We start from the raw sequence: 25,077 nt of genomic DNA on the forward strand, positions 1-25,077 counted from the left end.
ACGAGGGTGCCCATAGGGATAATCTGGGTAATATTTTCAGGCTAGAGACAAAAATTTGGTTTTTAAATGATAGAGCTTTTTTCAAGGAATTTAATGGTACAAGCAAAAAAGTACTGTTTGCAAATTTTTATTCTAAATAGCTTATCTCTTATAGTATTTCTACTACATAATCAATCTTCTGCATCAATGTGTAATATTTATGATTGTTAACAAATGATTATTGTCTCATGCCATCAGTTTTTTAAATAAAGCTGAAAATTTAAGCTGTTATTTAATATTTAATCCCTAATTATTAAACAATGAATATTCATCAGTACCCAATGAAAATAACTTTCTAGGGGTACCCTTTAGTTAAATTTCACTATGCAATATTAAGAAAAAGAGTTTTACTGCAAAAATTTTTATAATGCTTATCGGTTAGTAATTTATTAAACCTATATATAAAACTATATAACTGTATTATTTAATTAATAAAATATGAATAGAAACATGTAAGCATGAAATGTATATTTTCAGTATTATACAAACTAATTACAGTCAAAAGTCGTTAATTCGGACACCCATAATCCGGAATGATCTATAATCCGGACCTCAAAGCTACAAACTTTCTGCGCATGCATCGCGTTCACGCATGCGCACAGGCGTTTACGAGAGCGCGTAAGACCCTTACAGCTGCGAATATGTTTGTGCGCATGCGCGTTTAATGTGTAACGGAGTTCTACGCTAAGCTAAAGTTATCTAATTCAGTTAATGTTGCAGATTGCGTTGTTCCTTAATCTTCGAATTGGATCCGGCTTATTATTTTTTGCAGACTGTTAGAGCAGTTTTATAAAAGTAAGCTTGAACTTTCGATTACGTCAAATAGAATTTCCGATATATATTTACTACAAAGCGAAAGTATGTTTTGAAATCCGAAATCTGTTTATCAATTTCACGCTGCTCTGCGGCAGAGGGGGGGGAGAAACGTTATTATTAGATTATGATAGATTAGAAAGATTATGTCAAATAGAATTTCCAATATATATTTACTAATATGTAATTTGTATCTACAAAGCGAAAGTATGTTTTGAAATCCGAAATCTGTTTATCAATTTCACGTGGCGGATGATTTAAATCAAGTTCCTCGTCATTATAATTCTCGCTTCCGATAGTGAAGAAAGTGACCCAGAGGTTATTGAAACGAAAACATTTCGATTGACAAATTAGTCGGTATTCTCAACACAGCAATTATAGGACTTGAACAGCCGAACTTTGTAACTAAACAAGAAATTATGTCTGTTTAATGGAATTAAAGAGAAAGTATTATCACATGAAACATTGAAAACTTACATTGAAGGAAATGTTTAATAAAGTAAACAAATAAATATTAAGTTTTTTCTTTTTGTAAATTTTGATACCCTTTAGATCATAATTGTTCTTTATTTCATAAATTACGGTTTCATATTTTTAATTTTGTAATTTTTGCATGCCATCTTACCAGATTTAAACTGATGATCTATAATCCGGAAAAATCGATAATCCGGAATCGCCGAAGTCCCGACGAGTCCGGATTAACGACTTTTGACTGTATAATGAAAGTTAAATGCAAAATTAATCAAGTGTTTTCTCCATAAGTTTTTTTATTTTATTTTCTATTTAATAAATGCTGTTACTAGCATTTAATATGAGGGTTTGAGTGCTAAAGTTATTTTATACATATATAGGGGTTAATGTTTAAATAACTCAGTTATCTTAATTATTTTATTATGCCAACACTTTTACTTTCATTAACTTCTATCAGGATGCAAAAAGCACAGAAGTTTTTAGTTTGGGAGAAAGCTTTTGCTGTAATGCCTCCCTGCTTCTGGACTGATTTATCTGCTTCAGCTTAATTAGCTGCATTTGTTTTGTGAATGTTTAAGGCCAAGCGAAGGCTTATTTAGGCTTGTGTTACTTTGTATTTAATATTTTAATTTGACTAGAACAATTGTTCTACATTTCATTCAAGCAATGGCTATTAATTTTCTGCAATTGCATAGTATATGTGACTGTCATATTAACACAGAAGTTTATTTTAAACTTTAATTTGTATTTGTGATCATTCTACTTAGAAGATAGAATAGGTGATATGTCATCCATCTGTCTTAATGATTATAGGAGTTAAAGTAGTGGAGAACTGTACACGTATGATCTCATTTATGTTTTAAAATCTTTATTATTATCATATTCTTTCATATCTTTAAAATTAAATTTTTTTTTTAATTAAGTTTTTTGCATTGAGACTGTAGCTGTTTTCTTAATCGTAAGCAAATAAAAGATATCTCTTTTCATATTTTAACCTCTTTTTTGTTATTGTTGCACTTTTAAATTAATTTCTGTATCTTTCCAATATTTACTTGTCCTCCTTTTTGTTTATGTATTTGGTTAGATTTTAAGTATTTTTATTAGTTTTCTGTCTTTATATTATATAATATAAATTATGTATATAAATATGTACTTTTCAGGATGCTATTGACATGGTAGTTGACTTCTTGGGTCGTCAGCCAACTCAAGATGCCTTCTTACGATCTAAAGGCCTACAAATTTAATTTTTATTTTTATTTTTGGTTGTGAAACTGTTGCATTTTGATGTCATGTTACAGACATTTTTTTAATAAAATTATGAACATATTTTAAACTAATCTGTTAAAAAGAAATTGTGTGTGTGTCTTGTGCAGCTTTCATTAAATTCATTTATGGCACTAAGGAAAACAAATGTATTTTGATTTATATGGAAACAAACAAATAACGACTTACTGCCACCAACTTTTTTATATATATTAATTCACATAAAATGAAGATTTTTATACTTTATCTGAAGCATTCATAAATATTTGCATATGAATAATTTTGCTACATAAATTAAATTGCAGAAAATATACATTTGTACTGCATTAGTTTAGTTATGTTAATATTTATGATTTGCTGATGCCTAGTTTAATTCTACTAATATTAACTTTAATAAGTGCTTTTTTTGCCATAGCAACCATGTAAATCATTAATAAGCTTACAGAAATTAGAATTATAACTTTATGAAGACACAGTTTTTTGGGGGGTCACTTTCCCTTGATTCCTCACATTGAGCCTTTCTTGTATTTTATGAAAATAGTAATTTCATAATATCTGTGTCTAATTTTATTGCAAAAATTATGCACCACTTTTGATATTTACATCCAGTCAGTCAGTTGCATAAAGAATTTGATGTTGTTATCCGCTGCATTCACTGTGTAATAGATAACCATTCAATATAAATATATAATCTTCAGGGCAATTCTTTGTAACAGCAAAGTTGCTAGAATTGCATTTGTATGTCAAACTGCATGCATCTAATTTTCTTTCCTTGATATGAGAATGCTTCCCCCTTCCTGAGTTTTCTACAATTTAAAATTATTTGCATGAAAATCATGGGAAGTTCTTATATTATTTACTCTCAAATGATCATCTTATACTTGAAATAAAGGGCAGACAGTGCTACATACATTACCAGCCTATGATGCCTCGTTGTAGTTAGTTGACGCTATTCTAAGCCATACTGCTAATATTTCAAAGTTAAACATGCATGAGCTTTGTAGATTTGTTTCTCTAAGACATCCTAAAGTGGGCGTATAAGAATGACTATATGTACCTCTATTGTTTCCTTGCAAGATATGTATATACCGAATATACAATTATGTTCTACTCATCATCCTTCTTTTGTACCATGTGTGAATGTCATTACACACATGGTACTATTATTTCCAACACCATCGCCATTGGACTGATTGTCAGATTGATCCATGAGGTAACATTGACCGCATGGAGCTCATTTCTGTCCCTACTTATTAGTATCTATATGATATCATTATTTGATGACCTGTAAAACAAAAAATTATGCCTTTCTGAGAGATTCATTATTTTTGCAAATAAAACGGCAGTTTCTGTAACATGTGAAAGATTAGTGAGATTAGTTATCTTCTTCATAAAATATGTAGCTAATCTCTAAAGTGTTAAGTGGCTTAGAAAAGTTTATTTAAAATGATTTATTTTCCAAATGATTAATTAACTCCAACATTTTTGTTAAGCCATGTCCTGGATAAGTGATGCGTGGTTAAGTTGTATTTTACTGTTCCAATAAAGATCTTCTTTTTTTATTCTTTTGTGCATTTAGAAAATTTTCCTGTAAAAGGCTAGCTGTCCATCAAATTTCTGAAGGACTTGCCACGTGTGTATGCTTGGGAGTAAGTTCAATATCAAGGCAGTTGGTACAATTAATATATGTCTGTGTGTCATTTGTTTGTCATTCTTTTAAGATATCTGGATCTTATTTTTTTTTAAACGGTCTAAGTGATGTGTATTTTGGCATAAATTTCACAGACCAGCAGGTTTTATCTCTGCTCCCAGATACCTGGCTTTCCTTGGTTAATTAACTGGCAGTCTCATAAAATTTGTTTCAGTATGGTCTTGACTGCAGTATATACTGAACAGACAAAGGAATAGTATCATGTAGGTTGTGAATATTTTTTTCAGTTCTTGAGCAAGCTTGTGTAATTGCTTCAGGTACAAAGTTAGAATCACTAAAAATTAATATATTAATTTGTATTTCATTTATTGAAATCTGTAGACGAAATACCTACATTTAAGTGCTATAATGGATTGCTTTAAATTCATAGCTGTAGCTTTAGTAATGTGTCCAGCACCAGTTTTCTGTTGCAATAGTTTCCTTTTGCTTGCTTATAACATATGTCAACTCCATCCTTAAAGATGATTTTATCTGACAAATCATCTTAATAGGTCAATAAAGAGTTTTTCCCTTCCCCTTCTTCTTTTTTTTTTTTTTTTTTTTTTTTTTTTCAGAAACATTTCACACTTTTAAAATTGACAAATTTTGAATTAAAGATTTAAGGGAAAATTATTTTTGTTCCCTGAAATGTAATTTGAAGTCCTCTGTAATTCAACAACTCATTTCAGAAGGTCATATAAACTAGTCAGCAAGATAAACAGTCATTACTACAGTCATTACTAGCAGTTATAAAAGAATGGCTTAGCTGTAACTTATGATTTAGTTAACTAGTCTTATTTGATATATATCCAGTTAAGAAATGCATATTTCCGTTCTGCTTGCCTATCTGAGACTCAGTATTCATCTTAAGTTGTAAATGGTTTTTAAGCGATTAAATATTTAGTTATCTGATTTGTAGCTTTTACTGAGTGAGAAAAATCATTCAGAAGCACTCCTAATTTCTGAAGGATTAGTTATGTCATTTCAGATAATTTAAGTCTATTGAACTGTATTATTCTATTTATAGGTGACAATTCTTGTTTTAAATTTTAATTCGAACAGAAGTTATAGATTAAAGAAATTATCCTTGTTTTTACCTAAATTTGCATTGCTTATTTTAAAATTTAGAGGATAATTAGTCAACAGTTAATAACTTGTCAAAAATTATATTCCAGCTTGTTACTAATAGATTGTGAAGAATTAAATCGACAGTTTGTATTATATGCGAGAAGTTATACTATAAAACAGATCCATATTATATTTTAATATTGATTATTATTTGTGTCATTTATGCATTACTTTCTTCTCCTTTCTTTCTGATAGAAAATGGAAAAACAAATAGCAACAGAGTACTTCACCCAATCACAAATTTCAACAAGAGAACCTACCGATATTTCTTCCCTTTCAATGTCTGTGACTCACTGAGTACATGCTATGAGTTAAATGAAAAGTCCATCAATTTATGAATATTTGAAATAGAGGAAGTATACAAGATCATTTATTAACTGATGACCATTGATACATAAACATTTGTTACTTATAAAAAGAAGCATTGAAATGTATTGAATGCTTAGCATAATTATGAATTATTTATATTTTATATAATAATTCACAAAGCAATATACAAAAGTGTTACGATATTAAGTTGCAGAATTCAACATTTGCTTAGGCTATGCCAAGGCTGTTGCAGATAAACTTAGGATCTTTTTCAGAATGACGAATTCTTTGGCTTAATTTTGAGAACCACAATCTACTTTGGGACAGCAGTCTGGGTAGTGTCCTGCACCTTCAACAACATGGCAACCTCCTGGGACATTTATCTGACCACATCTGGAAGAAATTAGGATATAAACATTTATGTTTTTATACATTTTCTTAAAATATATACAAAAGTTATTTTAAAAGGTTTATCGAGTTTATTTGTTTTAGAACAACTTAATACTAAAATAATTTACCTTCCATTTGCTTCCAAATGTTCATGAACTGAATTTAGGAAAATACTTTTCCTTTTCATAAATAGGCAAAAAAATACTTTTATGAATGTTATTACTCCCAGCGTAATTATACTGCTGCTGATATTGGCAATATTACAAGCTAAAGCATATATATATATTTCAAAATTAAAAATTTGTGGAAATATGAACTTTATGATTGTTTATAAACAGTTCGCTGTTCTTCCAGTAACATTTGTCGAACATGAGATTTTGTGTACAGAAGGGTTAATTTCTAAAATTGGAGCCTTATATAGGTCATCAAGAAAAATTATGAAATTTTAAAATGTAAGTAGATAAGCAAAAATTAATAAATAAATGGCAAAGAGATAAATGATATAATAAAATATTGGGTATACTCTTATCTAAGGCTCTGGCTTAAATAAATTTCACTCAAAAACTAAGAATTGCACAAGCAGAAGTTTTTATTTTAAGTGACCATTTTGATAGCATTGATCTGAAAGGGTTCTCAGGTTCTCTTTTTTTTAATGGGAAGTCACTAGTTTATTTCAGACATATTTGAACCTTTTATCACAGGCCCATTGTCTTTTAACTTCCATTTAGGAGCATAAATAAGGGTCCCCCTTCCTGTTATAAACACGGATAACTGCAACCACCAATAGATACAATCACGAGAAATTTACCCATTACCAAACAAACCCTCGTAAATTGATTACACGTCCTGGAGGCGAAGTGGGGATTTTTCTTTCTTCAAACATCCGAACTTCTATTAAATTTTGAATGACGTAATTCTCCTACAAATATGAGCATGTGGAAGACCAAATTTGGAATTTGTTTTATTATCAATTTAATATTTTGTAAAACTTTAACGAATTTTTGATTAACAAACTCAAGGATTTCAAAGCAAGCAAGGGCAACACTTTACCGGGGGGGAATCTTTTTATCTCCAGCGCGTGGAAATGTGTATCGGAAATTCTAAAGATATGCTCATTTTAAAATTATTTTGCATCATTGCTATTGAACTGAAGTTTATGGTTTTAAGTGAAAAGAACATGATATTAAATAAATAAAGGTAACACACAGAATGTTAAAAAAAAATGTTCCTTTGGACGTAATTTAAAATCCGAAACCTTTCAGATTTTTTTTAAATTTTCTTTGATCCTTCATTAAGATTAGTATAATAGAGACAATAGAATTTTAAATAAGTTTCCTTTGTGCTTGGAACAAAGTCGCTAAATGTTATTAGTTTAATCTGTGGTTTGAAACCCCGTGAACAGGCTCGTTGCATGGGCGTTTTTCCCATGTATAGCATGCATACGAGTCAGTTTCGCTTAAAACGCCCTCTGCGAAAGCATCCTTAGCTTTATACAGATAGTCCTTGAGTGGTTTGTCATAATCAAATAAACCAAACCTTTGTGCTTCCAACAAAGAAATAAGTGAAAATCTGTTGAAGAGAAGTCTGAAGAACGTGAGGGAAAGTTTTAGTTATTATACTGTACTTTAATAGATACTACTCAACTATTTAAACTCAATGAAAGTCATTTCAGATTATTATAGTGCTCCACACATGTCACAGAAAAATATCTTACTATTTGTGAGATTACTTTAATTTGAATTATCAGTTATTTTATGTCAAGAATCTGTACTGTAACATCGCTCTTTCCGTTTTCTCGCCTGAATGCAAATTAGTTCGTTTGTATTTAAGTGAGTTTGAGAATGTTAAGACAGCGTGTTCTGTCCCTTGTGCTGGGTTTGCTACTATAGATAAGAGTTCTTGTCTTCGGCATTGCGTTACAATTGCCGATAGTTGAATCCACGCTGGTGAAGTTCTGAGCCAACTTCACATAAATTGCTCTGTGCAGCCTTTGGATATTAATTTATTTAAATTTAATCTTTACATTTGATTTACTGATTTTAGCTTCTCATCAGAAATGCTAAGGGAAAAAAAGAAAGCCACCAAGAGTGTCTTCTGTTCATCTTATTTAATTTAAAATAAAGGATCTTTTCAAGTTTTTGTTATAAGTCCAGTCACTAATCGTCTACAAAAGTTTAACAGTGGATGTTACCAGAAAGAGTTAAACTTTACATATTGTTAAAAAGGAATAATGCCATCAGACGATTCGTGATATTTTGACATGCACATTTCTGAATTCTGCTAATGAGATGTTTTAATTTTCTGATTTTTTTTTTTTTTTTTTTAAATACTAGAGAAATAAGTTCTTTCAAATTTCTGAGAGCTACCTTGTCTATTAAACGATTTCCACAGAAAACAGAGTTAAGTATAGGGTGTTTCATATTGAATGGGACAAAAAGAAAGCATACCTGTGAGTGCTGTAATTACTTTATTTTGATAAATCGAATTTAAAGTGAAACTGTAGTTATCCAAGTTTCTATGGATGTTGTCTGCCCCTCCGGTGACATGGCAAACATCTATGCAGTATTCCAGTTTCTGCCACACTCATGATAGAATATTCTTTGTTAATGATCCGAGCACTTCAGTTATCCGCTGCTTCAGTTGCTATAAGGACTGCACAAACGGAGGCAAGAACCCTTTGTCTTTAACAAGACCCGGTAAAAAAAAAAATCACAAGTAGTTAGATTGAGGGATTTCTGTCATCAGCAAAGCAGTAGCATATCGTTTGACGCAACACAGCCAATCCAATGATAAGGCAGTCTGTCTTTCAGGTACTGGCATATGTTTCTATGCCATTGTGGTGGAGTACCATCTTGCTGCAGAATGAAGCCGGAAACCACTTCTCCCAACTGAGAGGACAATCACTCTGATAGCATATCTTGGTAATGCACCTGTTAATCAATTTTTTCACGAAAATAAAGGACCAAATAAGTAGCTATTGGAAATGGCACAGAAAACGTTCACCTTTGCAGAATGGAGTTCATGTTCCACTACAACGTGTGGATTTTCAGTGCCCCAAAATCTTTAACTTTGCCAGAAAAGTGTCATACATAAACATAAGTCTCTTTGCGATACCATCTACCTCCAGCTTATCTAGAAAATTTTCATAGAAATCTTTACGCAACGATTTGTCGGAAGGTTCTGAACGTCTGCACCATCTGAAAGTTGTATGGCCGGAATTGTAGGCGCTTCCGTAACACACGGCACATTTGTGGGAAGGTTTGAACGCTGCACCATCTGAAAATTGTATGGCCGGAATTGGAGATGTTTTCGTAACACACGCCATATCGTTACATGAGGCACATTGAGTTCAGAACTTGCACAATGCGTTGATTTTGTGGGACTTCGTAAAAACGTTTCATCAATTTTTTCAACCACTTCGTTTTTCGCTACTGTTCGTCTTGGGCTGGTTCTGAAACTGCTTTACGCTTCTTCGATGTGGTGGCTCTTTACAAAATTTCGTGCGAAGATGCCTTTGAACGACGATAAACAGTGGTGTTTTGACATATTCCAAAACACGTACCTAGTTCACAAAAGTACGCTTTCTCCTGCACACATGACGCCATTTTGATTAAACTGTGCCTCTAGTTGGAAACGTTTCGCTGTTGCCATATAAAATTTATGTAGTTGTGAATTAGTTTGTTTTGGCTCAATAAATGAATTACAGAATTTATACTATGCTATTATTTTTGTCTCATTCAATATTGAAACACCCTGTAGTGTCTAATAGTTATCTCAATTTTGGTCGTGAGCTCCGCAGGGCATGGAATTCGTGTTCGTGTTCTGCGGCATTAATCTTTCACAAACTCCTTTTGATAAGTTTCCGGGGAGGATTCGATTTCATTTCTCAACATTATCTCGCTAAATCGGAAACGTTTTCGCTGTTGCCATATAAAATTTGTGTAGTTGTGAATTAGTTTGTTTCGGCTCAATAAATGAATTACAGAATTTATACTATGCTATTATTTTTGTCTCATTCAATATTGAAACACCCTGTAGTGTCTAATAGTTATCTCAGTTTTGGTCGTGAGCTCCGCAGGGCATGGAATTCGTGTTCGTGTTCTGCGGCATTAATCTTTCACAAACTCCTTTTGATAAGTTTCCGGGGAGGATTCGATTTCATTTCTCAACATTATCTCGCTAAATCGGAAACGTTTTCGCTGTTGCCATATAAAATTTGTGTAGTTGTGAATTAGTTTGTTTTGGCTCAATAAATGAATTACAGAATTTATACTATGCTATTATTTTTGTCTCATTCAATATTGACACACCCTGTAGTGTCTAATAGTTATCTCAATTTTGGTCGTGAGCTCCGCAGGGCATGGAATTCGTGTTCGTGTTCTGCGGCATTAATCTTTCACAAACTCCTTTTGATAAGTTTCCGGGGAGGATTCGATTTCATTTCTCAACATTATCTCGCTAAATCGGAAACGTTTTCGCTGTTGCCATATAAAATTTGTGTAGTTGTGAATTAGTTTGTTTTGGCTCAATAAATGAATTACAGAATTTATACTATGCTATTATTTTTGTCTCATTCAATATTGACACACCCTGTAGTGTCTAATAGTTATCTCAGTTTTGGTCGTGAGCTCCGCAGGGCATGGAATTCGTGTTCGTGTTCTGCGGCATTAATCTTTCACAAACTCCTTTTGATAAGTTTCCGGGGAGGATTCGATTTCATTTCTCAACATTATCTCGCTAAATCGGAAACGTTTTCGCTGTTGCCATATAAAATTTGTGTAGTTGTGAATTAGTTTGTTTCGGCTCAATAAATGAATTACAGAATTTATACTATGCTATTATTTTTGTCTCATTCAATATTGAAACACCCTGTAGTGTCTAATAGTTATCTCAGTTTTGGTCGTGAGCTCCGCAGGGCATGGAATTCGTGTTCGTGTTCTGCGGCATTAATCTTTCACAAACTCCTTTTGATAAGTTTCCGGGGAGGATTCGATTTCATTTCTCAACATTATCTCGCTAAATCGGAAACGTTTTCGCTGTTGCCATATAAAATTTGTGTAGTTGTGAATTAGTTTGTTTTGGCTCAATAAATGAATTACAGAATTTATACTATGCTATTATTTTTGTCTCATTCAATATTGACACATCCTGTAGTGTCTAATAGTTATCTCAATTTTGGTCGTGAGCTCCGCAGGGCATGGAATTCGTGTTCGTGTTCTGCGGCATTAATCTTTCACAAAGATTTTATCACAAACTCCTTTTGATAAGTTTCCGGGGAGGATTCGATTTCATTTCTCAACATTATCTCGCTAAATCGGAAACGTTTTCGCTGTTGCCATAAAAAATTTGTGTAGTTGTGAATTAGTTTGTTTTGGCTCAATAAATGAATTACAGAATTTATACTATGCTATTATTTTTGTCTCATTCAATATTGAAACACCCTGTAGTGTCTAATAGTTATCTCAATTTTGGTCGTGAGCTCCGCAGGGCATGGAATTCGTGTTCGTGTTCTGCGGCATTAATCTTTCACAAAGATTTTATCACAAACTCCTTTTGATAAGTTTCCGGGGAGGATTCGATTTAATTTCTCAACATTATCTCCGTAGTATACACTGAATCACTGAATCCAGCGAATTTTCAAATTTTTTCATCCTGTCAGAAAAGTTGTTTTTACTAAAAGCTGCAAAATACGCACTTATGACATCCTTATTCAACTAGAATTTCTTCCTACCAAGCTAAACGTTCAAGTTTAGAAGCTAAACAATGTCCCTGGATATAAATCTGGACAGCAGATGAAATCATTTTGAAAAGGAATCGATATAATTTTGTTTCTGCGGCGTTCAGGTTGTGAGTCTGTGCTATGTTTTAGCGAACATATTTTTCTGTTCCACTCTTGGGTTTTTTTTTTTTTTTTTTTTAAGCTGTTAATTCAAACAGTCTAGTAATATTGAATACTCTAATCTCCTAGTATTGTTTTTCCTCTCCTTAAGTAATCGACCATGACGTCCTTGGGAATTCCATTAACCAGTTATGCTCACTCTTTCCTAGCTGACAAAATGAGTTATTTTCCTCGATGGAATGATACATTAAGCTGTCTGTGCACGAAGCACTATCCCTTTCGAATGATAATTTTCATTGCGAATTTTATAAGTTCACAAGAATTTTCTTTGACTGGAGTCCTTTCAAAAGTCCTAAAGCAAATCAATCTGAAATCACAAATGTCTAAATAGCAAAAATATCTACCTAGTGTAAAGTAAACGTGGTTATTGTGACTTATCTCACCTGTCTGACACTCACATCAGAACAAGCCCACGAAATTCATCGTGTCAAGGAGGGCAAGATTGCGCCTGTTCGTTGGCAAGAGCTTTGAGCATATACAGATGACAGTACGACTTGCTCAGTTCTGCCTCCAATTTTATTTTATGTTAACGGTTGAACGGGCTTCTGATCTAAGGTAGTGACCAAACGGAATAATGCCCGATCAGGGGGGAGATCTATATTGTTCACTATAGTTACAAGCAAGCAAGGTTCGTTACATTGCACGTAGAGTTACAAATAATTCGTATATACATAATATCATAATCTAGTAAGAATGATACATTAGCAAGGTTTGTTACACTTACATCTTTCACATAGTGCTACAAATAATTCATATATGCATAATATTATAATCTAATAAAAATGTTCTTATTCCTGCTATTGAATCGGCTGCCTTCAGTCTTCTGAGTCTCACGAGAAATGCAAATATAATACAATAATATACAATGGCATAATACAGCAATAATATTTACAAGCATATTGCCCATCATTATGGGTCTATAACATGTTCTAATGTTTCACAATACTAAATTAATTATATTTCAAAGTTAATATTTATAGTTAAAAATTGCGTTCATAATGGATTCATGAATTGCTATGAACTCAATACTTGAATTCGAATACTAATTAGTCAAGAAATAAAACGCATTCAGAATGAGTCCATAACAGATTCGTAGTGAAATAAATCAGTCAAAATAATGCAAAGTAATAATTTCATAATAAAATTCTTTACAGAATACAAATTTGCCCCCATTTGGCAACACCTATGTATCCATAATATTAGTAAAATCACATTATACTCATAACAATTCATAATCATTTTGTTAAGGCATAATCATTTTGTTAAAGTCATTATTAAGCTTAATAATAACCGTTGAAACAAATCAAAATAAATAATCATGAGAACAAACTTTGTAAATGAGGTGGACTAGAATTAGAAACATGATCAGTACCCCGAAATTTATGCCTCGAACAAGATTTAACCTAATACTGTTAGTATATGAGGGTCCAGCGTGACGTTATGTACCAAAACTTTCATGTGTTTGTGCGCAATGTACACAAATATAGGCCTGGTTACAATTTGTGCGACATTGACCAAAAGCCTGGCAGCAATAGCATCTGAGCACTTGTACAAACTTGGGAAAATAGCAGGAAGTAAAGCCTATGAAACTTTTACCACACAATCGCAGTTCTACCAGATAGTCTCTATTTATGTTCATTATTCAAGTAAAATCTTGAACTTAATGTCTAATTATTGTTCGAAGAGAGATGAAACGTGCAACCGATTGTGGAGCCACTACTGCAATTACTTCTTCAACCGTAGAATCTTCTGGGATTCCGAAGACTAAAATTGAGTCCATCTGAGGTTAGACTTTTCCTTAAGTTCGGAGCTGATTTTATTAGAGGAAAGAAGGGTAGACTCAGCTTTTTAAGTTGCTCTCTAGAGAAGCAGCTAACTAAAAACAGTTGATTCTATTTTATTGTCTTGATATTCTGGATTGAAACTCCAAACTTTCAACTGTAGATTAATCTTTGAAGCCAACTGATATACATGAAGGATTCGTAGATTTAATAATTAATGCAGGGTCCGCACGTATTTTCATCTTACAGGTTACAGTTTGAAATGACTTCTCTCTTGTTTAGGTGTAATTGGAACTAAGATCTGTGGTTGTTTAACGCTTAGACTCGTAGAAGCAGCCAACGAATCCACATCCATTTACATATCAATACTAGATACCAATGGAGTGACTTAGACTTCGTTTTGTCCTTAATATTGAAATGGTCAGTTTGTATATTTTTATCAAAAAAACACAACTCCAGAGCGTCAGTTTGCACATTCTTATCATTATAGCATATGTCTAAAGCATCAGTATTTGTTTTTTAGTTCGCAGTATCACATATGGAGCCCATTCTCTCCTCTAACACAGTTTTTAAGGAAGTGAGTAAATTTAGAAGCGATTCCCGAGCTTGATATCCAGCGATTGTCTGATTCAAATATTCAATTAAGTCATCCTTTAATTTTAACATGAGCTTAAAATTTTGTAAACGGCTGCCAAGCTTCTTTGTATCCTTTTGATTAAATTTTAAAGAAGCCTGCGAATTAATAACTTTAACAACAAGCTTATTAAAATTTACCAGACTTTTCTTATCTCTTTGATTAATTCCACCTTCAGCTACAATTTCAACAATAAAATTACAGATATATTAGCAATATAAAGTACAATACTGTGAAGTTGGTTTCCCAACAATAAAAGTCATAAGGCCGCAAAATTTTACGGGCAAAGAAAATTTAAGGAATTATGGAAGAAGTATAATGAAAACTTATTACAGTTACGAGAAAAGAACTAAGTTAAAGAATTATATTAAACAATTTTTAGAAATTTAAATATTAAGGATGTACGAAAAGTGCTCCAAATGAGACCGAAATATTACAAATGCCCCCAATTTTGATGGCGAGTACACCCGGGGGGGGCGACAAGTCCGAGGGTCTGCCACCTCTCTTCCCCTATCATCAACCACTCGAGAAGACTTTTGGCTCGACACATAATTAAAATGTCCCCTTGCCAAACAGGCGCCATACATTTACATACATCTGCTATTTCGGGGATTCGAATTCGAGCCCTTCGGTACGGCAGTTAGTGTTGCTAACCACTCCCGGTTAGGTGGCAAAACAAATGTTAACCAAATGACAAACAGAGAATTTATATTTCTACCCATTAAGTTATATTTAACATTCAGAATTGCCTTTAAGCGTTTAACATTGCTTACATCGTTTATGCATTAATGCATTTGTCAGTAATTAAGCGGGGTTTCTCTTGGAATTATTTTTGTAACAGACTCTTCTGAACTCAACAATGTGCAGCTCTTCGTAAATTTTACTATTTTGTGCCTTTTATTTGTAACTGGGCATTACAAATTTATGTTATAATATTTTAAACAGTCTATAGTTGTTTGCGGTTGATACACCGTAAATACGCGCAGGTAAGGAAGGTGTAATATAACACTGGACGCATCTCGCTTTACTCGCCTGAAGCTTTTTAATAACAGATGGGATGTGAGAGATTCATGTGAGAATATTTGTGAGATCACTCCGAGATAAAGGACTTGCTTTGACCAGGGAAAGATATTGCCTTGTAGCTTTAGTTTCCAGTTAATTCTTGTAGTAAAGAGAATTGCTGCTGATTTGTTGACATTTATTTGCATTTTCCACTTGATTATCCAGGCCTCAAGTGCATCTATGTGGTTTTGTAAATGTTGTTGAATGGTTTAAGAAATATGCTTTCTGCAAAGATCGTTGTGTCATTAGCAAACATTGCTAGTGTAGTGCTTAATGTATGTGGAATATCTTTAACATAAATGCTAAATAGATTGAGTCCTAAGAAAACCCTTGTGGAACACCTGAGAGAAATGCTGGGCGGGTGGAGATATGATAAAGCATTTACCTGTTAGGTAAAATTTAATGATGTTCGTGATGTAACCTGGGAAGCCCAGGTTGTATATTTTACATAGGAACGCGTTGAGCTAGGCACGATCGAAAGATTTGGCTACCTTCAGTAATTTTCTCTCTCTTTTTTTTTGGGGGGGGGGTAATCCATTTAGAAGCACTCAGCAAATCTAAAGAGCTGGTGCGCCGTGTAAACAGCTGGCGGCGAAATATAAAATTAGTTTTGAATAAGCATGTGGTATTCCTCCTTGAAAGAGCGAAGTCTGTTTAGGATTCTACTTCAACGATCTTGCTTAAAGAATGTAGTAGATTAATTGGTGTGTAGGGTTTTTGACAAAGTTTGAGGGCTAGTAGGTTTCAAAAGCCGTGATCTTCCCTAGCTTTGCTACTGCTTTGGCTTAGCATTTAATGGTGGATCCAATGTTCCATTCGATATTCGCCCTTTCAAGTCGAAAGTAAACAATCGTGACACGCATTACCCCCTCCCCCAGTCATGGATATTATGCACTGGCATTTGAGATTCTTACATTCTTAGCAGCACTGCACATTTTCATTCACTGATTTTCCATCTTACGACACCATGAAACCTTTCTAATAATATATTAGTTCTATCGCCGTCAACTAAGACATCTAGAACGCCTTTCATCTTCAGTATAGTATATGTTTGACTATATGCAAACCTCTTTATCCAGAAACAAACTGTCTTCAGTGCTAGAGAAGAATCCTCATGAATTTCATTCAGCTCCACTTTGCGCTAGATGGTTGTCCAGTTTTTTTTTTTTTTTTTTTTTTTTTTACCTTAATAAAAAATATTTTATCACTCCACGGAACATTCTTGTTTGCTTTATTTGCTGTTAAAACTGTTCTGGGAAAGTTATAGCATTTAATTCTGTTCAGAATGAAATGTTGTTTAAAAGTGTTGTAGGATTCTCCACTGTGTAATTCTAAGTTACCGTTGAAAGTGAAGAATCTTAAGAACTGACAAGCGAATAACCGCGTAGAGTTCGTGTGACAGGAAACAGCATGATAGAAGGGTAAAATAATAACCCTTTATTATTCGAATCAAGTGTAACAGAACTCCGTCTTGGAGTTGTAGAATAAAGCCGATACTCGGGCTTGAACTTAAGAGACTATGAATTAAACTAAACTAATCTTAACTAAAGAGATGTAGTCGAAGCTATCAAAATTTTAACAGAGTTGGCCCCTTAACGCTAATTGACTGCAAAGCTATCAAGGGCCCAAAGTACAGCCGAGCGTAATAATAGCTTACGAGAGAGTAGCCTAGAAAGGCGGACGCGTACAGCCAGAATATCTGGTATCTCTCTCACTAAAACAGTAGAACTTCGCGGTTAAATACTGCTCTTCCTCATTAGCATTCAGACGTGATTCTAAAACTACATTCTGGCCGGAAGTGGTAAGTTGAAATTAAGAAGCGATAGGAAAGGAAATTTAACTCAAAATTCAACTGTTAATAAAATTAACATAATCCTTACAGTGTATTCCTTCAGATGTTGAGAACTCTGAATATTGTAGAAAAAGCAAAATATACGTTTATGCTTATATTTACAACATAATTACAAAATGTTTACTTCCGATCATGTCAAAACTTATTGATCTTCATGGAAAGTCACTGTATGTTTTAGTCACCAAGAGGGGTGTGTCACTGCTTCACGAGAGTGTATAGGAAAAACCAGTTCGGGCGTCTCCTCTCTTTCTTACCTCCGTGGGAAGCGATCAAGAATTTTTGAAAAGTATAAGCTAACTGGGCAAGCAGAGTTCTAAGAAATGTTATATTTGACTGGGTGTTTCGCCGATATTTGCTTTAGTGTGATATATTTTGGGCCGTTTTCGGTTTATTGTAAGATGATATTTCCTACCATTTCTTTCAGGATAAAAAGCGATGAATTTTTGACTTACCCGATTCTGTGAAGAAACCCTTCAGTGCAGGAAAATTGTAGGCATTTTTCGTCATTGTAACTAACTTCTCCAACCTGAATACGACCATACTCCTGACCTTCACAGAATCCTATAAAAAAAGGACTGAGCATTAGCGAATACGTTTAATTGACTGAATTTGAAAATTTCTCTATTTTTATTTCTTTACTATTCATTAGCTGAACTACACTTATATGTAGGTAAGGAATAAAGGGAATTTTAGTTCGCGTTTTGTAGTGCAGTTATTTTTCTCACATCAGAAATGCCTGTGGAAAAATGGTTTAGGCTTTTGTCCGTTACATTATGCTACGAAAACATTTATCACACATGTTGTCTAGCAAGAGTTTCCAATCCAAAAGAAATTAGATTTTTGAACTTTTACGCAGCTTGTCAGATAATCAGTGCTTAAAATGTATTATTCTCTGTTGCATAAGATCTTGTAGTTATCTTTCGAATCGTAACTTTGGTTACTTAATACTCTGAATGAAGACAAGAAACGCATATCTTAATAATTTCTATTTTTTATATTTAAATCTAGTTAATTTATCACATATCCAACTGATAATTTTTATGAAAATTCACGGCATTATTAGGTATGTTCTTTTTATGCTGCAGCGAGTTTTTTCCATGTAATTTCATTCATCGGCTTTTCTCGATTAAATTATACCGCTTTCAATCGTAATCTTTAACTCCAACCATTAATGCCGTGTTTGGCTCATTTCAAATTAGAACACCTTTTATTTTAAGTTAAATACGTTCAATATTGTTGCTGATTTCTAATTTCCATGTACTTAATTTTCTATGAGTATTTCTGAAAGGGAAGGAAGGTTTATTAATATTATTTAAAACTCGTAACTTAATTATTATAAAATGTAAGAAAATACTTCTTTTAATACTTATCAGTTTTTTTTCGGCCAATTCGATTTTCTTTTGAAGCAGCAAAACTGTTTTTAGTCTCGAAATTCGCTTTTTGTCCACATCATGTGATCAAATTCTTTTCATATTGTTATTCCCAAATCTTATCGCGATGAATTTATTATTAAGAAGTAAATAAATAATGAAGAATCTGCATGTATGTGTGTGTGTTCCTCGCACTGTGGAAAACAGCGGACCCTCGAGCCACCGAATTTTTTAGAACGCGTAGTCGTCCATCCAAACATCGGTACCACGAATTTTCAATTTGTTTTTCATTCACTTTACATTTTGGAAAAATTTTTTAAATTTTTGTTTAACAATTTCAGCGATTTGAAAGCGATATATGCATATGTAAAATATAAGAAAATACGATAGCTGCTTTAAAAATAACTGGCGACCTCAAAATTACATTCTAGATATGGCGATCTTTTTCTAAATTCATCTGTTATCCCCAATTCGGAAATCTTCTATGTCATGTAACAACGTCAAATTAACCAATCACAGACTAACTCTACTTATACCTAAGATTTCTTTTAATACCGCTGGCGAGTTAATTATGTCATTATTCTTCCCTTCCCTAACTGCTGCTCTGTCATCCTCGCACCGCTTTGCTTCTCAAAAGCCTACGTCTTAAGATTAAAAAAAAAAAAAACAATGTACATAGAAATTTATCTTATTTCATTATGATTGAATGTCTGCCAAATTAATTGGATATGTGGAAATAAAGATTGGCTATTTAAAGAAATTTAAGTCGTTATCTTCATCTGTGTGCCTTAACCACAGCCATGATAGATATTGAAAGCTAGTAAGAGTTCCAAGCTTCGACTGCGCATTAAAATCATTACATACAGGGTGATTATAATTAAAGTTTAAGTTTCAAAACGCTATAAAAAAAGAACCACTCATGAAAATTACGTCAAATTTGAAAGGAATGTTATTGAAGAAGGCGGAAAGCGTATGGCAGAAGAAAAAATTTAGTTTCAAAAGTTAGCAACAGATGGCACTGCAAGCGGAAGAAGACGTAAATTAAAATTTTAGTTACATTTCAGTGTTATAAAGCCGCCAGGTACCAGGCTGTTCCTCATTTCGCGTCTCAGACGTTCGCCATGGGTGTTTCACTGCAGGATCGCGTCTGCTGGTAAAGCTGTATTACAAGAATGATGATTGTGCAAGAGTAGCTCTGCAAAAATTCAGGACACTGAAGGGTATAAAAGAAGGCGTTGGTCCAATGAGTGTCGTAGGTCTAAAGAAAATGATGCAAAAATTCGAAACGACAGGTTCGTTTGATGTGCAATCTGGTAGAGGGAGAAAACGAGTGCATTCGACGGTAGTTGAAGAAGTGGTCACAGCATTACAAGAGGGGTCGGCCAGTGGTGTGCAACCGTGCAGTGCACGAGAAATTGCCCGAACATTGGACAGGCCTACGAGCGCGGTGCTGAAAATTGTACGAAACATCCTGCAATGCTATCCGTACAAAATTGGCCATGTGCAGGAGTTGCTTCCGTCTGACTTGACAGCTAGGGAGACGTTTGCGTTAGAATTCCTGGCTCGCATGGAAGTGGATAATGAATGGCCGTGGAAAATTGTGTGGACAGATGAAGCCCATTTCCATCTGATAGGATACGTGAATACCCAGAATTGTCGAATATGGGCAACAGAAAATCTACTGGCAACGCACCCCGTACCACTTCATCCCGAAAAGGTCACGGTATGGTGTGGCTTTATGGCATCATTCATCCTACAACCATATTTTTTCGAGCAGACGGGTGCTTCCGGTCCTGTTATCGCAACCGTCACTGGTCAGAGGTATGCGTCGATTTTGCGCAACCACGTGATTCCAGCTCTGCAACAGCGTAGATGTGTGGATGAAATCATTTTTATGCAAGATGGCGCTCCTCCGCACATTGCACATCCCATGAAGCAGCTGCTGAGGCGCCATTTCGGAAATGCTCGAATTATCAGCCGTCATTTCCCTACAGCCTGGCCGTCCCGATCGCCTGATCTTACTCCGTGTGATTTCTGGCTGAGGGGATATCTGAAGGATATTGTGTTCCGTGCTCCAACTGCAAATTTAGCGGAATTAAAGGCACGCATTTCGCAACACATTCTGAACATCACCCCGGAGACACTGCGATCCGTTGTGGAACATGCTGTTTGTCGCTTTCAACTTGTTGCACACAACGGTGGACACCATATTGAACATGTTTTGCGCCAGTCTCGTGACAGTTCCGAACTGCTTTGATGAATGGTTCTTATGCGGTATGTCGCCGCAAAACTCTTGAAACCGATTTGTCCCTTTCGATGTGATATGTACAGTCATGCAAATAAAATTATTCAACAATTCTAATTTGTCAATGCGTTTTAATGTGTAACTTCCACCTTAGCCGTTGTTTTACGAATCATTTCTCGTTTCTCCTCGTGATTCTCCCGCTTACAGCGCCATCTGTTGCTAACTTTTGAAACTAAATTTTTTCTTCTGCCATACGCTTTCCGCCTTCTTCAATAACATTCCTTTCAAATTTCACATCATTTTCATCAGTGGTTCTTTTTTTTATAGCGTTTTGAAACTTAAACTTTAATTATAATCACCCTGTATATATGCATATATTATTATTATTATTATTATTATTATTATTATTATTATTATAAGGGCACAGCCCCTGCACGGAAACCCTATCGAGAATTCTAAGGGTATGTTGTTTTTAAATAATTCTCGCTTTTTGACAAAACAGAATCCCATCGGAGCACTAAATAATATGAGCTCAAGCAATTCTTTTCTATTAATTGGACGGCAATTTCAACAGAAAATTTTTGATATCATAAACATTTTATTTTACCAACAAGTAAGACTTGGAAGTCCGAACTAAGCAATGTATACCCCTCTTTCCCTGGGATACAAGCCCGTGAATTAACGTTGAGAAGAAGGAGGGAAAAAAAAAAAAAAAAAAAAAAAAAAAATCCTATCAAAAAGTAATAATAAATTTACGAAACATTGGAGATGGGAAAATTTCTCGTGGTCAGCCTAGTCGTGCCTCCTACCCGTTGATTCGGTATAAGCGATTTCAGTTATCCGCTTTTTTACTGCAGAACGCAGAGGGCAACCGTCTTTTGTGTTCGAGTTGTTAATGTTAACGTTATCGAGCCTAACACATAGAGGAATGCTAAGATAAACTCCTCAAGAACACCATCTACTAGCTAGTATTAGCTAGAATTCGAAACTAACTAGTATCGAATAATGTTATACGATATAACCAACTATAGGCGACGAAAATGCTCACTTATGCAGAATCTTTGTTCTCAACTTACAGATATAACATCAAAATCAGGACCAGGTCTCTACCCTGTAACACTTTCCTATCGATAGCTATAATTATATAGACGGAAATCGTGGTCAGACAGTATTTAAGTCTCTTTTTTGCTTTGTTTTCTTACCCAAGCTTTTCCATAAAATTTCCTTCCATGGTGTCATACTGTTTCTAACATTCTCTTAATGTCTTTTAATGGCGCTTAACCTGTTTTACAATTTTTTGTCATTAGTATGCTGGAAAAAGAATGTTTTGAATTATAGTATAATGTACTATCTCTTGAAATAGTACATTATACTTTACATTCAGGTCTTAATGTAAGCTTATTAGAGCCCAGTTCTGGTAGTTCTTAGATTTTAAATGAAATTCTAATTCTAGCCAGAGCCCCAAATAAGATGATACTTTAATACTCTTTTTACTATTTACCTGTTTATCATTAATTTAACTTAATTTGTTAATTTTTTATTTATATTTGTACATTTTTAGCCCAGAAGGGCTATTAATTTTAGGTATTTTGCGTTGAAAACTTTAAATGTCATTTTTCAAATTGTTGCCACCAAATATTATCGCTCTGTGTTGCGTTTAAAGTTTATATTATAGTTTAAAGAAATTAAATAATGAGCAATCTGTATAAATGCATGCATGCTGCGCGCATTGTGATTAAATAACGGTACCTAGAGCCATAAAATTTTGAATAACGTTATCCTCCACGGCATATGGGCATCTGGAAGCCCTAATTTGGAATTTTAAATTTGTTTTATTATCGATTTCATATTTTGTAACACTTTAAAGAACTTTTGATTAGCAAACTCAATGATTTCAAAGCGAGCAATGACAACACTCTACGAAAAAAAAAAAAAAAAAAAACTCCAGCGCGCGAGACTGTGTTTCGGTAATTCTAAAGATATGCTCATTTAAAAATTATTTTGCGATATGGCTGTTGAATTGAATTTTATGGTTTAAATGCGAAGAATATATCTAATAAATGAAGGTAACATATAAAACGTTAAAAAGGCCCCTATTCTTAAAAGCCTTAAGAATTTTTTCCTTTTCTTTCTATTGAATTTTAATTGTTTATTTTACTTCATCTCTCCTGCCGGCCTTACATAGAGCACCAGCACTTCTAATTTTATAAATTAAGCTTTGACTCAATATTATCTCTCTGATGTGCAAGGATTCGTACAGTTCTTAAAAGTATTTAAAAGTCCTTGGGTTTTTTGGTCCTTAATTTCAGCCAAAATCGGCTAGAGATCCTTAATTTTACTCATCTGACATTATTCCCGGTTTTTTACGACTAAAATTTTGAGCATGAATTAACATTTTGAAGGATTTGATGGATTAACGTTCGAATTCTTTCATACTTCTTATTATAAACGGTGGATACTCGAATTTTAGGCAAGGGTACCTGCCTCAATTGAAACGTAAACCTTTCCGAAATAATATTTTTTCTTTTCTTTCTTTCTTTCTTCCGAATAAAAAGTTCATAAAATATTACATAGAAAACAACTTTTCCCTTTTTTTTGGGGGGGGGGATTTGAGTTCTTTCATTAGACGGCGCTAAATTTGGCAACTCATCGACATTTTAGGGATTTCAAGATCAGTTTGGATGCAAAAGTTTCTATTTGGAGATTTGCCATTTTTTGACGATTTTTTTACAAAAAATTCTAAATATCGAATTCCAGGTTTTTGTTCTACCTACAAAGGTTTTCAGTTCACACATATTCAAAATTCAGAAGAGAGGAAGAAATTAGAATAACCAGCGCTTAATTAAAAAATTAATTTATCCTATAAATTTAATTTAAATGAAAAAAAGGTCTCAAAGAGTTCAAATTTTAGCAAATAGTCCGAAAGTTTTGTTTTATTTAATATGGTTTTATTGGAAGAGATTATCAATAGAACGTTTTCAAGCAGAAGAGAAACATTGTGTAGGATACTACGCAGGTGAAATAGTGAAATATTTTATAGGATACTAGATGAATCTACATTTAGACTAATATGGAAATCTATATATACTAATATAATCTTGAAACATTTTACATCTTTTGTATATTTAAAAATTGAAAAATATAGAGCGTAACTCTGTAAAAATATTTAATATTTTCAATTAAATATGTCATAAATGGAATGCATTTTTTATTTAATTCGATTAGATCAAAAAGGTCAACCCCCCCAAAAAAAGCATTTTAAAAAAATGCATCTATTGCTTTTAAATAGCTTAGTTTATTAACAGGTAAATTAAATTAGAAAGATAAACATCATATATTTTTATAAATAGCAACAAACACAAAAGAAAATTCAGATGGTGCATTTAAGTGAATCAATGCAAAATCATGTTTCGAGACTAAAAATCCATTCGTGTTTAAAAAAGCTCCATTACAATCAAGTACGACTTTTGTTTTATTAGCATTAAAAATTTTATGTAGTTATTTGTTATTTTTTATTAGATTTATTTTAAATATTTTATTTTTGCTGGAAAAATAAAAATAATACATGTTCGTCAATTTTCAACTCAAATCTTGATTTTTATCCGTACAATTAGACATATTCTGCTAAAAATGCGTTTTTATCGACTGAGCGTGCTTAGAAGATAGATGTTATTTTTATCATCTGTCAAGAAGACAATCTCAAAATGACGAATAGATAATATTCCACATTATTTAATTTTCTAATTTAGGCATTACTAAAATGCCGAAAAACATTTCGAGTTAAAGTAATAAATATCAAACGAAGTAACATCGCCTGATAATTTCTTGATTAATCATAAAAATGATTCTCTTACTTTAATGTGTTACTTACCACTATCAGTGTTTAGTTGTTGAACGAAAACATCACCGTGGACTTCAAGAATCACTGTAACCATAAGAGCAAAAGTAAAGAAAACAAACCATCTCGCCATTTTTTTGTTAAAACTAATATCGGGATTCAGATTATTTTAGGTGCGGATTAAATTTGTGTTCTAGTATTCGTTGCTCTTGCACAGTTGCAAATTAGGTCATAGAATAGCGCGTCAATTAAAATGGCATCTAATATGTAACGGAGAACCTAAGCTATTGGCG

The 25,077-nt window shown here is 33.4% G+C and overlaps 2 protein-coding genes across 3 annotated transcripts in view; one reads left to right on the forward strand and one right to left on the reverse strand.

Moving 5' to 3' along the window:
* The window catches only part of LOC118187678 (thimet oligopeptidase-like), a 93,890-nt gene extending 91,230 nt beyond the window's left edge, over nucleotides 1–2,660 (forward strand). For both annotated transcript variants that reach the window (XM_035357948.2, XM_035357946.2), the window contains exon 16: nucleotides 2,484–2,660. In XM_035357948.2, coding sequence (XP_035213839.2) covers nucleotides 2,484–2,567 — 84 coding nt within the window. In that variant the 3' untranslated portion in view covers nucleotides 2,568–2,660. The remainder of the gene's footprint in view (nucleotides 1–2,483) is intronic.
* Nucleotides 2,661–5,752: 3,092 nt separating this feature from the next.
* LOC118187675 (toxin-like protein 14) lies at nucleotides 5,753–25,026 on the reverse strand. The gene is made up of 3 exons (XM_035357943.2): nucleotides 24,818–25,026; nucleotides 17,784–17,892; nucleotides 5,753–6,106 (listed from the first exon to the last, which is right to left on the reverse strand). The coding sequence occupies exons 1-3, from the start codon at nucleotides 24,915–24,917 to the stop codon at nucleotides 6,007–6,009; spliced, it is 309 nt and encodes a 102-aa protein (XP_035213834.1). The 5' UTR covers nucleotides 24,918–25,026; the 3' UTR covers nucleotides 5,753–6,006.
* Nucleotides 25,027–25,077: the final 51 nt, after the last annotated feature.

The sequence above is a fragment of the Stegodyphus dumicola genome, chromosome 9 (assembly GCF_044657685.1).
Source record: "Stegodyphus dumicola isolate Sdum_Otavi_A_Nest chromosome 9, ASM4465768v1".
In the NCBI taxonomy this organism is placed as follows: domain Eukaryota; kingdom Metazoa; phylum Arthropoda; class Arachnida; order Araneae; family Eresidae; genus Stegodyphus; species Stegodyphus dumicola.

Excerpts from the sequence above, each read along its gene's own strand:
- LOC118187675 (XM_035357943.2), bottom strand. The coding sequence starts at position 24,917 with ATGGCGAGATGGTTTGTTTTCTTTACTTTTGCTCTTATGGTTACAGTG. Across the intron at positions 17,893-24,817 it reads ACAACTAAACACTGATAGTG|GATTCTGTGAAGGTCAGGAG; the intron begins GTAAGTAACACA and ends CTTTTTTTATAG. Across the intron at positions 6,107-17,783 it reads GGGTTTCTTCACAGAATCGG|ATGTGGTCAGATAAATGTCC; the intron begins GTAAGTCAAAAA and ends AATTTCTTCCAG.